At 49.6% G+C, this 14,529-nt stretch overlaps 1 protein-coding gene across 1 annotated transcript; it reads right to left on the bottom strand.

Annotated features, from left to right (window-relative positions):
- Positions 1–1,331: 1,331 nt before the first annotated feature.
- On the bottom strand, positions 1,332–8,746 carry Mob3c (MOB kinase activator 3C). Its single transcript, XM_021160502.2, has 4 exons — positions 8,591–8,746; positions 4,763–5,229; positions 2,620–2,822; positions 1,332–2,333 (listed from the first exon to the last, which is right to left on the bottom strand). Exons 2-4 carry the CDS (start codon positions 5,178–5,180, stop codon positions 2,304–2,306), a joined length of 651 nt encoding a protein of 216 aa, XP_021016161.1. The 5' UTR covers positions 5,181–5,229; positions 8,591–8,746; the 3' UTR covers positions 1,332–2,303.
- Positions 8,747–14,529: the final 5,783 nt, after the last annotated feature.

Raw genomic sequence — 14,529 nt, 5'->3', positions numbered from 1 at the left:
AAAAAAAAAAACAAGGAACAATTTCCCCCTTTGAATGAGTACCTTGAAGGCAACACCCTGCACTGCCCTCCTACGACATCCTCAAGGCTCCCAACTTATCTTACTCTACGATTCAGAGCCCTGGGAGAATTTGGGTGTCCCCACACTGGGAAGCTAGTCAGTCATGACTGTGCCCATATGGTCCAGAAGCTTAGGACAGAATGTCTTCTTAATCCCACTCTAATGGTCTCTCCTACAATCCACCAAGACACATGTGGCACCCAGAACACCACTTCCCACCAGTGGTTGCTTTAGTTTGTATCTTTTATTTTACAAAAAAATAGCAAAATCTTTCTTTTCACAAAAATAGATTTCCCTCCTCCCCCCTCCCCCCTGGTCCCTTTTCACAGCCTAGTAGATTTCAGAATATATTCTGCAGCCCACCGTGGGGGGAATCTCCCAGTGTCCTCAGTTCTGAGACATTGCCAAAGCTGCCGGCCAGCCTGTTTCCCTTGGGGACTTTTCTGGAGCCAGAAGACATTCCAGGTCCTGCTGCCCCGGAGAGCCCCACTGTTTCTTTGGAAGGCAGGCAGTTCCTCAGCCATAAGAAGGGGCCTGGTTTTGGAGGTTTGCCTCAGCAGCCATCTCTAGCCAGCCCAGGGTGTGGAAGGGCTTTCTGGCATCAGGCTAGAAATCCTTACTCAAAGCAGAAACAGTTGTGTCCTGGAGAGTGTCTGACAACCTCTATTTGCACATGCATCTTGGTGTTGCAATCAGCAGGCCCTAGAGTAGAAGTCAAGAGCCTTGAATTTTTAATGGTTTCAATTTCCTCCAATGCATATTGAGAGACAGAGACAATATTCTTATGTGACTTCTTGTCCTCCTGGCCTCTCAGGATAAAGGCTCTGGAAGGGCTGAAACCTATTTCTGCCAGTTTCCCTACCTGTGAGTCTGTGCAGAGGGCTCAGCATGGAGGTATTAAGTAATGGCTAATGAATAAGCATCCCAGCCTCTCTGGATAGCTGTGGCTTGGAAATCCAAGAAGCCTGAATGTATCAGGAGGTTGGGCGGAGGCAGGTGTTTTTAGGATGGTAAGGTCTCCATCAGTTGTATTATCCTCAGTGTCCTGAGATAGAAGAAAATTGGATTCTCCAATTCATTCAAGTTCCAGTGGCTCCCTGGTCTGGAGGGCTATTTTGTGCTGGCCTTCAGTCATGTCAGTAGATTCTGGGTTTGAGATTGAAGTATCTTGTGTCCAAGTTCAAGATCCAGGGGACCCTGAGGGATCAATCCCAACCCTCAAGAGGCTTACCATGTTTGCTTGTTTTTTGTTTTTGTTTTGTTTTGTTTTGTTTTTGAGACAGGGTTTCTCTATGTAGCCCTGGCTGTCCTGGAACTCACTCTGTAGACCAGGCTGGCCTCGAACTCAGAGATCGAACCTACCTCTGCCTCCTAAGTGCTGGAATTAAAGGTGTGCACCACCACTGCCAGGCTCATAGGCTTAATGATATCAGGCCCTGCTAGAGGCAGAGATGAGTGAACTGACAATCCATAGACATCCTTGGCTGAGCGAATCAGCCCACATTGTGGTACGTCAGAGGTTTAAGGAACTCAGGGCAAAGCTGCACTGTCTAACCTCCACTCAAATGCCAGGGACTCATGTTTATAGAAGATGGTAGTCCAGAAGATTCAGAGGTACAATTCCATCTACACACACACATTTGTACACTTGTACACATGGTCAGAGTTGGGTCACTAAGCTGTCATTACTCCTAAAATGGTCATGGACTTATAGTCAACCTGTCCATCTGTCTACACATCCATCATCCATCCATCCATCATGAGAGCCTACTATGTGTCTGGAAGGACCTAGATCTCTCAGACAAATCACACACACACACACACACACACACACACACACACACACACACACACTTGCTTACTCAGGTACAGGCACTCACTCTCAATAATTTTCTTACCAGCACTCAGCCACATCCTTATTCCACCATGGAGTTGGGAACTATCATGGTAGAGTGTAAGGTTGAAATATCAGAGCAGAACCCTGGTAGCCTACCCTACTCTTGGACTTAATATGAGGGGCTAAACTCCTTTTCTTCTGTGGCCCACTTGGAACCCTCCCTTCTTCATGCATTCCGGGACGCAGACAGACTTCTGAGAAGTCCAGAGGTGTTGGGTCTATAGAGGGTTCCTACTCTTAAGCAGGCCTTCAGATTTCTCTACCCACAGGCTCCTAAGGGTCCCCTCTCCAGGCTACACTGTCTTCAGATGGTCCATCTGACAGGCAACAGCATCCAGATCTGGACTCAGTGACAGATCCGTTCTGTCATCTCCCTCTGTAGAGACACAAAGTAAGGAAGGGTTAGTTTGATCTCAGCTTGCCAGGCAACTCCTTGCCAAATCATGGGGTTTATTGAGCCTCACCCCTCCACCCCTAAGCTGCAAATCATGGCAGCAGATCTGGAGTTGTAAACTGACATCTGCATGAGTTCTCTATGAGAGTCCAGAATCTAATGATAAATGAGTTGTGGCCCCTGGGTATAGGCGTTTCATACAGATCCTTTGGATCTAAACTTTCAGGAGCGAGCACTGGTAGCAGAGGGTAGTGAGACATGACCTTACCAGTGGCTCCAGTTCCCTCTGGTCCACCAGGCTGAACTCCTGGATGAAGTAGTAAAAGTGCTTATAGCAGGTGTTGACATGTGCCTCCGCCCCCATGCTGAGGATGCTGTCGAAGTGGTGGATGTAGACATGGACAAAGACTCGGAAGAGTCGGGTCAGGATCTTGGTGCAGACCTGCTGGAAGTTCTTGGGGAAGGGAACTCCTAGGGATGGAGATGAGTGGAAGAGGAATCAAAATCCTAGGGAGAAAACTCTGCCTCCCCCCAGGCAGTCTTCACCCCTCCTCCGCACAGGACCCGTAGAGAAAGGCAGAACAAGAGCTTCCGCTTTCTCCTATAGTTTTCTTTTTGGGTGAGAAGTGCTGGGGACTGAACCTAGGAATCCATTCACACCATTGAGCTCTAACCCCAGCAGATCTTAAAATGCCTTCTCCCTGCCCTAACCCAGATCACCTCCCACATTTCCCACTCCTTAGGGTAGGGCTTTGCAAGCTTGTCACTGGCCAGTCTGCCTCAGACCACAGTGAAAATTATGGCCTAACCTTTCCTCAGAACCCTGAGCACCCATACAGATACAGACACACACCACTGTCTCCTATACAGTCCAGTGGGGGGGGGGTTGCCAGTATGTGGGCCAGTGTTTAAAAACATGGGCCTTCGGGGTTAAGTCTTATTATCACAGCATGGCATGGTGCAAAGCTTTTATGAGCCAATCCTGACGGCCCTCTCCAGTCACATGCTCAGCTCTGCTGCTTACTGTTCTCACAGCTGGCTCATTACACTCCCGTCCCCCACCAACACTCCAAGAACTGCTTCAGAATATCATTCATTCCTTCAGATATTCAATAATATAAAGAACTTTCCCTCTGTTAGCCCAGCTGTGAGCTGGGCCCTTTGTACCTCTGCCCTCTGCTCTTCACAATTGTGCTGATGGCTCTGATAGTCATTCTAGATATGATAAAATGTAGGTAATGTGTAAAGGTGAAGCCACTCGCCTGAGGACCCATAATTATTAATTAGTACGATCCGGAGGCAGGACTCAAACCCTCTTTGCACAGCAGTACCTCTTAGAGATAAATAATACCGATCCTGTCTGACCAGGAAAGGCCACTAGAGGCATGGGAAAGCCAGTGCATACACAGGTCCCACATCCAGGGCAGAGATCCTGGTGGTTTACACCCTCATTTCTACTATGACAAAATCATCCAGTCATCTAGTGGAAAGTTTACCCAGGGCTCACAAACCCAGGGATATAGGCTAGAGGAAATAAGAGCCAGGACCAGACTAAGCCCTAGTCCATACACATCCTTCCTTTCCACTGTTCCCTGGGGCTTGTGCTCTGCCTCTCTGAGAACCCTGCCTAGTCCCCACACTCCTGCCCTACTTATTTGGAAAATGGCATCTGGTCCCCACAACACAGAATTCCAGTTCTGAAGCCTTTTCTATTCAGTGTGCTATCCCACCATTGGCCTCAGTTTCCTCCTGTATAAAATGAAGGTACCTGCTGCTCACAACACTGCAGGAAATGGTAGCAACAGCTGGGGAGGGGGCGGTGCTTGAATTGTGACTCAGTGCCCAGCTTTCCCCAGCATTCAGACTTCTTCCCTCGGGGCTAGACCATCTGTCCCACCCACTTGAGTCTCTATAGCCCAGGAGGATGCTGGGACCCAGTTTGCAGGTGGGGCTTCTGTGATGAATACAGTTCAGCTTCTGGGTGGGGTCCCTGGGCTAGGGTGACATTATTTATCTCCTATCCACACCCTTACCTGCCCAAGTCCAGCTGGACCCGACTAGGGAGCACCAAGTCTGAGGAAAGATACCTTTTGGGCCAATCCAGCTTCCAATCCTTCCAGTCCCTGAAGCCAGGATTCAGAGGGGACTCTGGGGAGGCTGGAAGCAAGATCAGCCCAAGCACAACAATATATCACTTGTTCTGGAGAGTGGAGAAATAGGGTTTGTGGACATGCTGGGATAGTCCACAGTGAAACACTCATGCTTTAGACATGAGGTGCCCCAAATGAAAATCAGATAGTCCTTGTTAAATGTTTGACCGTAACCAAGATGCTGCCTCAACCGGTTTCCTCTTCCACAATATGGGAAGGACCCTCCCTGGCAAGGCTACCTCTGCAGTCATCAGTGCTCACCCACACGTGTAGGAAAGACATTCTCATCATTGATGAGACCCTCGATCCAGTCCATGAGCAATGCCATATAGCGGGGTGCTGAGAGCTTGGCGGGCCTTCGGTACTGACGCTCGTCCTGCCAGCGGTACTCGTAGCGGGGCCCACCAGCCATGACTGGGCAGCTGCTCTCACTGCAGTGCTCAGCCATGGTGCCATAGATGAGGTTAATACGGTTGAAGAAGTCCACCACATGCACAGCGATCCAGTCATCGATGCTCTCCCCAGGCGGCAGCCTCACCACACTCCGAAGGTCCAGGCCGGACTTGAGTGAAGCTTGTGCCTTCTTATATAGCTCAAAGCGCTGTGTGCCAGGCTCGAAGCGCTTCCGGGGCCGGAAAGTCTTGTCCTTCGCAAACACCTGCTTCAGACACAGTGCCATGGCCAGGCGGGTGCAGCTGGATGTCCCAGCACAGGGACTTGAAGATGACCTGCCAGAGACAGGGGCAGGGGAAGTAGGTGGTTAGGGCCTTAGAAAGTGGGTTTTGACTTCCCAACACATCATTTTTCTCTAAGCTGTCAGCCCGGGGACAGTTTCTTTACCTCCATGAAACCCTCGTCCCCAGCAGCGTCTAATCCTCTGTGGTCTACTTTAGCGGCACACCCCACCCCTGAAGCTGCGCCACAAGCCTTTCATTCTGCTTCCTTTCCTCCCTGCTTTCTTGGAATCTTGCAGAGGGTGTGCCCTGGGCTCCAAACCGGTGCTTACAGGACTTACTGTTGAGCTTTACAGAAGTGACAGAGGTTTTTGCAGGCCCGCCAGGGGACAGGGGCCCCAGACAAGATATCCTCTGGAAGCCCCATAGGCCATCTGTGTAGTAAGAGAGCCTGGCTGCACTGTACTTGAGAGAGGGGGTGGACTTTGAGTTCCTCTGGGATATCCCGAAGTCCATCTGGCCACGGGGGATTCCCAGGGGGCAGAAGGGACTTTTCTACCAAAAATGTCTTTTCCGTTCTCTTTACACTGAAAGAGGAAAGGGCCCTCACAAGGCCAGCTGAGTGGCCTTAAGTGTGGCTGCAGGCTCTGCAGGAAGAGGAGGGTGGCAGGCCCAGAACAGTGCTACTTCCTCTGACAGACACTAGAGTTCCTTTCCTCAAAGCTCAATTCCCAAACAGTATGAGCCGCTGACCTTCCCCTTGCACCCAACACTCCATGGATTTTCAGCATGCCTACTATGTATGCACCTAGCACTGGGGGGCTGGGGTAGAACAGCCAGACTCACCCTACTGGTCCTTCTGCATGTTTGCTTTACCTCTTAGAATAGAAGGATCCCAGACTCAGAACAGACTTCAGGGAGCATCCACCAGAGTCTCCCAAAGTCCTGGGATCTTGTCTCTGCTTCAAAACTAGCTTGCTTGCATCACCATGGATTTAGTCCATGCGAATCCTTGAACACCCTACAGGTGGGTGTCTGAGCATCTCAGGCATTTCATCTCACGCACCAATATACATGAGCTATTGGAGAACGCAGATCCAGGCAATGGCCAAGACTGCAACAGCCACAGACTGAGCACGGACCCTGACCACAGACTTATAAACTAAGCTCAAGTTCCATGCTAAATTCTGGCTTGCCCCCCGCCCTGGTTAGTCTGAGCCCTGAGCCTCACTCCACACTGAATGAGGCTTGAGACAGTGGTAGACAAAGCGTATCCTTCACCTCTGACTGACTCTGACTCAACTTTGAAGCAAGTTTCCTTTTTCATTGATAACTGCTGGGGCAGGACTGGGCAAGAAAGGGAGGGAATAAGGTGACAGTGTGGCCAAAGGCATGGAGCATAGAGGATGCCACTTCTGGAAACAAATCCAACTTACAGAAATGTCTGGAACAGGAGTTTTCCCTCCTAATCACAGCAGGCAGACAGAATGGAACAACCAGGACAAAATGAGAGCAGTTTGGAGAGCAGAAGAGAGCTCGTGACCTCTCAGAAGAAGCTTGAAGATGTGGAAGGTCCTCCCACTTATTCTGCATGCTTCCCCCTACCACAACTTCTTCCCAAAGAAATGCCAGGCTGTGATTGAGCTTCTCGAATGAAAGCTCTGTACACCTCAGTTGCTGTCTTCCTTATAAGCTCTGCCTGGGGCAGGGCTTCACTGTAATCAGCGGGGTTTCTGAGGCCTCCGCTTTCCTTTGGCCTCCCCATTACTGACTGATTGTTACAGATTCTCTCACTCTGCCTTTCAATTCCACAGCCTGCCTTTCCTGACCCACCAGCCTCCAGCAGCCACCCTGGGATTCTCCTTGATCCCTAAACATGTCCTCACTGTCCTGCCTGTGTGTCTTTTGCTGGTCAGTTTCTGTTTTCTCTTTCTATCTGACTGAATGCTCCCTTCTTCGGCAGCTTCCTCCAGATCCCAACCTTGTGTATGGCTTCTCTTTGACTGCTTGTTCCTACCCCTCTCCATCAGGACTTAAGTTGGTGGCTAGGCTTTAGGAACAGCTTAGACTCCAGAGTCTTAGAGTTGGCTGGGGAGATGTCTCAGTGGGTAAACTTGCCTGAGTTTGATTCTTGGGACCAACATGGTGGAAGAAGAGCACTCCCACAAACTGTCTCTGACCTCCACATGTGCACTGTAATGCACACATAAATGTGTGTGTTCCCGAGCTCGTACATGCATGCATGAGCAAGTGTGTGGACACACATAAATAAATGTTATTAAGTTTTGAAAGTAAATCTTGCCTCTCAATAAATGAAGAGTGAGGGAGAAAGAACTGATATCAGCTCTGGGCCTCCATTTCTGCATGCCCATCTTCACATACCCACAGCAGCACCACACACACACACACACACACACACACACACACACACACACGTTGGGATAGCTGAGAGGTCAAGTGGTGAGTCCCACATGAACAGATGGAGAAACTGAGGCCTAGGAGGAGGATTTGAGGAGCCTGAATTTGCACAGCAAGTTAGAAGTAGGGGACTGGTATAAAAAGGGACTCAGCCTATGACAAGGTACAAAGTTTCCCTTTCCTGCTCTGTCTGGCCACTGGCCTGCTATAGATAATTGTGAAGGAAGGGAGTAGAGAGGCCTCACCTCCTTAGTATAGAACTTTAGGGCCCAGGACTTTTCCTAGAAAGAGTAAACTTGGAGGTGAGTACGGAAGGTAAGCTAAGAGGGCATCCCCTGTCTGTTACCACTCTCCTCTCCCAGCCTCACACGGAGCCTCTCTTCCCCTTCCCTGTGGACCCCCCCCCCACTTTAATTACTGGGTAGGTGGTCAGTGGTTTGCTTACTCCGTGACCAAGCATTTAATCTTCCTAGATGAAGAGCACAGGCTGACTGACACTGCCTGTTTCTCTTACTTAGTCCCCTGCCAGGGACACACCTGCTCCTTCCTTAGGCTGGCTTAGAATCAGCCAGAAGATGGTCCCAGTTTGAACTCAGAATCTAGCCTAGCATGCCCTGCGGGACAAGATCTAAGTTTGAGATTCTCAGAGAAAGAGGGAGCGACAGACAGCGCTGTCCCGCCAGACCCGCCCTTACCTCCCGCGAGCCCCTAAGAACCTCCCCTTAGCTTCAGCTGTTAGGGCCAAACAGGTCCTAGGACCCAGAGGAGCCAGCCTGACATTTCCGCTCCTGAAGACACGCCCCCCACCACCGCCAGCCACCGCCACCCCCACCCCGGACTTCGGACGCTGTGAGCCTCGGACCCTGGGCTGAGGACTGTGGCTAGCCTGCTTTTGGGCCGGAGTCGCTTCCAGAAGGTGCCACGCGAGGACCAAGAAGAACTAAAAGTGGAAGCAAGACTGGGCCCTGGGGGGCGCGGAGACGCGGCGCTCACTCACCCGCTCCGCCTGAGTGGACAGCTCCGGGTCTCTGTCCCTGCGGCCACACCGCAGCGCGCTGGTCGTCCTCCGGCCTGTGATCCCGCCGTGCGGGTCTCAGCGTCTACCCACCAGTCTGATCTGGGCCGCGGCTGCCGTCCCGCCGCCAGTGCTCGAGGAGACGCCAGCTCCGCCCCGGGCTCAGCCACGCCGCGGCCACGGGGCGGGGAGGGGCGGGGAAAGGGACTCCCCCGTCCCAGGATACACACTCTTCTCTTTAGCCTTTCCGGGAAGTGGGAAGTCCGATCGGGCTCGCTGTCTCCCCGAGGGCAAAGGACTAACTGAGGAGCCGCCCCAAAGGACCGCCTGGATCTTCCCTAAGGAGATAGCCTCAGATTCATAGGCTGTAGAATGGGAACAAGTTTAGCTTCCGCCTGAAGCAGAAAGAAAAACGCTGTGGTTTGAATGGTTTCCTAGCCCTCCTGCAAATCTGAGCTTCAGTTGTCTTTGAACTCAATAAAAGTTCCTAGCAGCCAATGTGTTCAGCTTCAGCCCACTGCCACACAGAGCAACTCAAAACCCACCACTGGAGGCTGCTGCTGGTGGATGGCGCATGTCTTTAATTCCAGCACTATCGAGGCAGAGGCAGGCAAATCTTTGAGTTCCAGGCTGCTAGCCAGCTAGGCTAGCTAGGGCTAGGTGGTAAGGTGTTCTCTCTCTCTCTTAAAAACAAAACAAAACAAAACACCAAAACCAAACCAAACCAAAACAACCAAACACTTAAATAAATAGCACACGTATGGGAGCCATGGACTGGGTCAGTCCAGACAGAAACATTCCCAAAGAATGTTCAAAGAAGACCTCACCTTCCTTGCACCTGGTTCTGGTTCTGTAGACTCTCACACCACCCAAAGTTACCCATTTCCTATCTTCCTTTGTCTCTATTGTTCTTTAGAATGGCTTCTCTCCCAGCCTGTTCCATCTGGTTCCAAATCTTTGCATACTTGATCTGCACTACCCACTCTTCTACCTAGATTCCTCCCCTGGAAACAGGCTGCTATCCCACATCAGTGCTCAATGCATACCATCCATGGTTTGGCCCCAGGAACCAGTCTACAGGATCTGCCTAGGATGAGGAGGTTGAAGACAGAGTTCTAGACTAGGTGAGTGCTATGGTTAACCTTCATTGTTAGCTTCACTAGCTTCAGAACTATCAAGAAGTCGCCTCTCTGGGAGTGTGTGTTCCCAAGGGGTTGTTTAACTGAGGAGGACTGACTCTCCTTGAATGTGTGTCCTACCATCCTGAACTAAACTAAGAGAAAGGTGGGTGAGGGTGGGGGAGCCAATGGAGCACAGGTGTCCATCCACCTCCATTTCTTGACCACTGTCCCAGACTCTTGCTGTCACAGCTTAGAGCCTGTCTTGACAACTTTCTCCACCATGGTGGACTGCACTCTCAAACCGTGAGCCAAAACAAAAAGCTTTTCCTGAGTATTTTGTTACAGCATGAAAAGTAAGTACCACAGAAGGTCAAGGCAGGCAGCTGGGCTGCCAAAGACATCCCGGAGGACTTGAAAGCGAGCAGGAGTGACTGCGGAGCCACTGGAGCCTGAGGCTTTATACTGAGACACAACTGCTCCATTGGATTCCCTGGATCTGGGCCTGCTTTCTCAACCACATGAGAACACACTTAGATCCTTAAGAATTTTAGGTTAGGGGTTGGAGAGATGGCTCAGCTGTTAAGAGCACTGACTGCTCTTCCAGAGGTCCTGAGTTCAATTCCCAGCAACCACATGGTGGCTCAAAACCATCAGACACCCTCTTCTGGTGCGTCTGAAGAGAGCAATGGTGTACTCATATACATAAAGTAAATAAATCCTCTTTAAAAAAGAATTAGGTTAGAACTAAGGACTCATTCTTTGACTAGGGGCTTCTCTGTCTCTCTTCCTCTCTTTCTCTCTTTCTTCCTTTCTTTTTCTTTTAAATTTATTTATGTATGAGTGCTCTGTTGCATGTACACATACATGCATGCCAGAAGAGGGCATCAGATCCCTTTATAGATGGTTGTGAGCCACCATATGGGTACTGGGAATTGAACTCAGGACCTGTGGAAGAACAGTTAGTGCCATTAACCACTAAGCCCTCTCTCCAGCCCCCTAAGGACTTATTTCTGCTCCAGCATAAAATGTCTTATAAACTTTTACATGTTGATGGAATTCACATTTGACATACTGTTAATTTGATATAATTATCAGAGCATTTTTGTTGAGTGTGACAGTGCGCTGAGATTAAGATGATGAATCGGTCATTGATTTCTGGTGCTGACAGATCAGCAGCTGCAACACAACATATGCAGGTAACTATGTCAGAGCTTAGTCATTCAGAGAGAGAAGTGGGGTATATAATGCACTGATGGTCCAGTGCTAGGCAAGGGTGGGGATATTCACAGGCAACCCAGAGCACCCTGTTTTGAGGAGACTTTAACAGTGGCACTGCATATAGGTGTAGCTAGTTGTAGGGAAGCCATGTACAGACTATACCACCAATGAGATAGCAAGGACTGCAGATAGCTGTCAGCAACCCTAAGCTGAGGTACACTGGGAATAGGAGATATGAGAAGGCTACACAGCTAGCTCTGTGGCCTAAGGTGGAGACCATACCCAGATCATAGCAGTCAAGAGAAAAACTACTGGTCAATAAGGGCCTCATTTCCCTCTCTTCTCTGGCCAAGTTCCCCATAGCTAAGTCCCATTAAAAGCCAAGGATAAGGGAACCTGTTGCCACAGCCCAGAGGTCAGCCCCCTAAATGCAGAGCTGGGAGGACAGTGTTGGGTAACGGATGATGTCACAGAGGAAATGACTTAGAAACTGCTCAAGCTTTTCTTATCATTTTGCCCTAAATATTTTACAAATGCCGTTTGTAATTGCTTCTCCCTAACTCTTGGATGATATAGAAGTGAGAGGTTAGTTTCTCATCCTAGGAAGAGTTATGTTTTTCTTGTTCACTGCCCTTTACATTGCCTTGTGGTCAGAGATCTTGGTCTATGAGATTCTTTGGAATTTGATACAACTTCCTCTGTGGCTTTGCACATGGTCATTTTCTGTGCCTCTGAGCTAGGTTTTATAGAAAAGGCAGGAATTTAGTGAAGAATGAAAAGTCTCTCTGTGGGCTATGTAGGAGATCCATTCTGAAGGAATTTTAGAAGTTCCAGGGTCATGTGCAGACTCCGGGAGGTCTGTAGGGCAGGTGGTAGGGAGAGTTGGAGTTGGGGCAGCACAGAGAGATGGTGTGGGTTTCTTAGTGCCCATACCCCTTCCTGCCACTCTCAGCCTGGGCTGTATTCTTTCAGGAGGCCCTTCTGAGGCTAAGAAGCCCCAGAGCATGCAGACAAGTTCCTGCTGTACTGTGTATCTATTGTGTGACCTTGGATTAGGCTCACCGTCTTTGGTGGTATACTGTAACTGTCCAGTACTCACTGTACATCTATACTGGTAAGTCACTGTTCCCTCTCACAGTGCCCTAAATGTGGTAAAGTGGCTCCAGAGGGCTCCAACAGGGCCCATCTCTTCAGGTTGGTGGGAGCCAAAAAGGATCTAGTGTGGCCTCTTCCATTGCACAGCCCAGACACCTACCTCCATGATGGAAGCCCCAAGTGACCACACTGGTTTGTTCAGGAGATCTGGACTCCTGCCCTTACTCCCCCCACTACACCCTCTGGTGTCCTGGGAAAGCCCTATTCCCTCTTTGAGACTCAGTTTTCTCATTCGTACCACCAAAGCATCTTGTAGCCACACCAAGTGTTCTCCGAGTACCTTATCAGAACTAGCTGTCAGCCACATCCTGCTAGGCCTATACCCAGATAAAGAGTGACCTCTTCCTGGGGACTCCCAGTCCCTCCCATGCCAGGAAAGGCCCCAATCTTCTTCCTGAAGTGAGCTACCACACCCCTACTTCACTTTACCAAGCATCTGACATCTATTAGAGCCCTGTAGGGCCAACCCTCTCTTCATTCACTGCAGTTTCTAAATCAGCTTCTGCCCTTCCCAGGAGGCAGGATCGCTCATCCTAGCCTCCTGAGTGGAAACCTGACAATCAGAGGAATTGAGGTGAGGCATCCTTTAGCTCGAAGAAGACAAAGTTCAGTGAAATATGACCAGAGAAGACAGGATTGACAAGGATATGCTATAAGATTTAGTGTGACCTTGAACAAGGCACATGTTCTTGCTGAGCCTATTTCCCCTTCTCTAAAATAGCAACAACATCTGCTCCACTGAAGAGCTGTAAGGATTACATGTGATAGCTCCTGCAGACAGCAGAAGGTGATGGCCAGTATGTTTCAGAGGTGCTGCCTTCAAAGCATTTGTGTAGAAGAGCTGAGCCTGTGCTGGGCTCCTGGGGGTAAAGTAGTAAAGGCTCAGGACGATATGAGAAGACACTAGCACATTAGAGCTGGCCAGTCATGTGCCTCCCTGGTTGTGATTCTTTTTAAGAGGGAGATGACCAGGCAGAAGTGAACCAGCAGCCCCTTGTAATATCATATTTAGGGTCTTACTTCCTTTCAGAGCTTCAGTCTGTCATGTGCTTTGCTCCAAAGTCTTCCTCCCTTCCAACTCTTCCCCCACCCCTTGAGCTGGAGACAGCTTTCACTTCTCCAAGTTTAGAGTCTTATATCTTGGGACGAAGGTCTCTGAAGTTTTTGATAGAAGCCCAGTTGACCTAAAGGAGACAAGTCCATAGTCCCCTGGACCTCAGCATGGCTCTGGGAGACACTATCATCTCCTTCATTCGCTTGGGTTAGTTCACACCCTGGGAGTGGAGGTGGCAGATGGGAAGGAGTGTCCCAGGTTTGGCCTTCCATAGTACACAAAATGTAGCCCACAAGCTACACAAAATGTCCAATCCCATCCTCTCCTATGCTGCTGTGCTCCTTCAATTGCAGCCTCTAGGGACACCCACCTAAAGCACTGAGTTCAAAGCCCTTCTTCAGGAACCTCGTTAGACTTCTCTACTGTACTCTTTCCCTTCTTCCACATCATCCTTTCTCCAAGTGTGTTCCATAATACCTGCCTAGGAATTAGCAGTGGGGACATGATGGGGGTTCCTTATGGTCCCTGTGGGGATAGAGTGGTATCTTTTAGTTACCATTGGTCCAATAGTAGGAAAGTAAGGCAGGTTCTGCTGTACTGTGTACCTATTGTGTGACCTTGGGTTAGTCTCACTCTCTTTGGTGGTATACTGTAACTGTCCATCTATACTCACTGTACATCTATACTGGTGAGTCACTGTTCTCTCTCACAGCGCCCTAAATGTGGTAAAGTGGCTCCAGAGGGCTCCAACAGGGCCCATCTCTCCAGATTGGTGGGAGCCAAAAAGGATCTAGTATGGCCTCTTCCATTGCACAGCCCAGGCACCTACCTCCATGATGGAAGCTCCAAGTGACCACACTGGTGTGCTCAAGAGATCTGGACTCCTGCCCTTACTCCCCCCACTAGAGAGTATGATGGGATACAAACTGCACATCCACTCCTGGAAGTGCGCCTGCCACTCATGTATTCATTCAGCAAGTGTTTGCCAAGAGCCTATTAAAGGTCATAACTTGTAATGGATTAGGAGCAGACTTCGTCCTTACCTGGTGGGACTCGGTCTTCTGTGGAACTTTCATTGGATTAGTCATGTCACCGTCTAGTTTAAAGCACCGCGACTGGAACAGAACATTAGTGACCATTATCAGGGAAGTGTGTGGCTCATACAAATGGGTCCTTGGATGTCACTTAGCAACAATCTGGAAGTGCTTGAGAAAACTGAGGCACTGGGAACTATGGATTGTTCCAGTGCTAAATCATAAAAACAAAACAGGGCAAAACAAAAAACCCTTCAGTAAGATTTCTATACACTGGTGTGTGAGCTGCGCTTTCTCATTTTCTCCTTTTGGCAACCTGGGGAGTTTGTTTGCTTCAGA

Source organism: Mus caroli, chromosome 4 (genome assembly GCF_900094665.2).
Source record: "Mus caroli chromosome 4, CAROLI_EIJ_v1.1, whole genome shotgun sequence".
NCBI classification, from domain to species: domain Eukaryota; kingdom Metazoa; phylum Chordata; class Mammalia; order Rodentia; family Muridae; genus Mus; species Mus caroli.
This window is presented reverse-complemented; position numbering and strand designations above follow the sequence as displayed.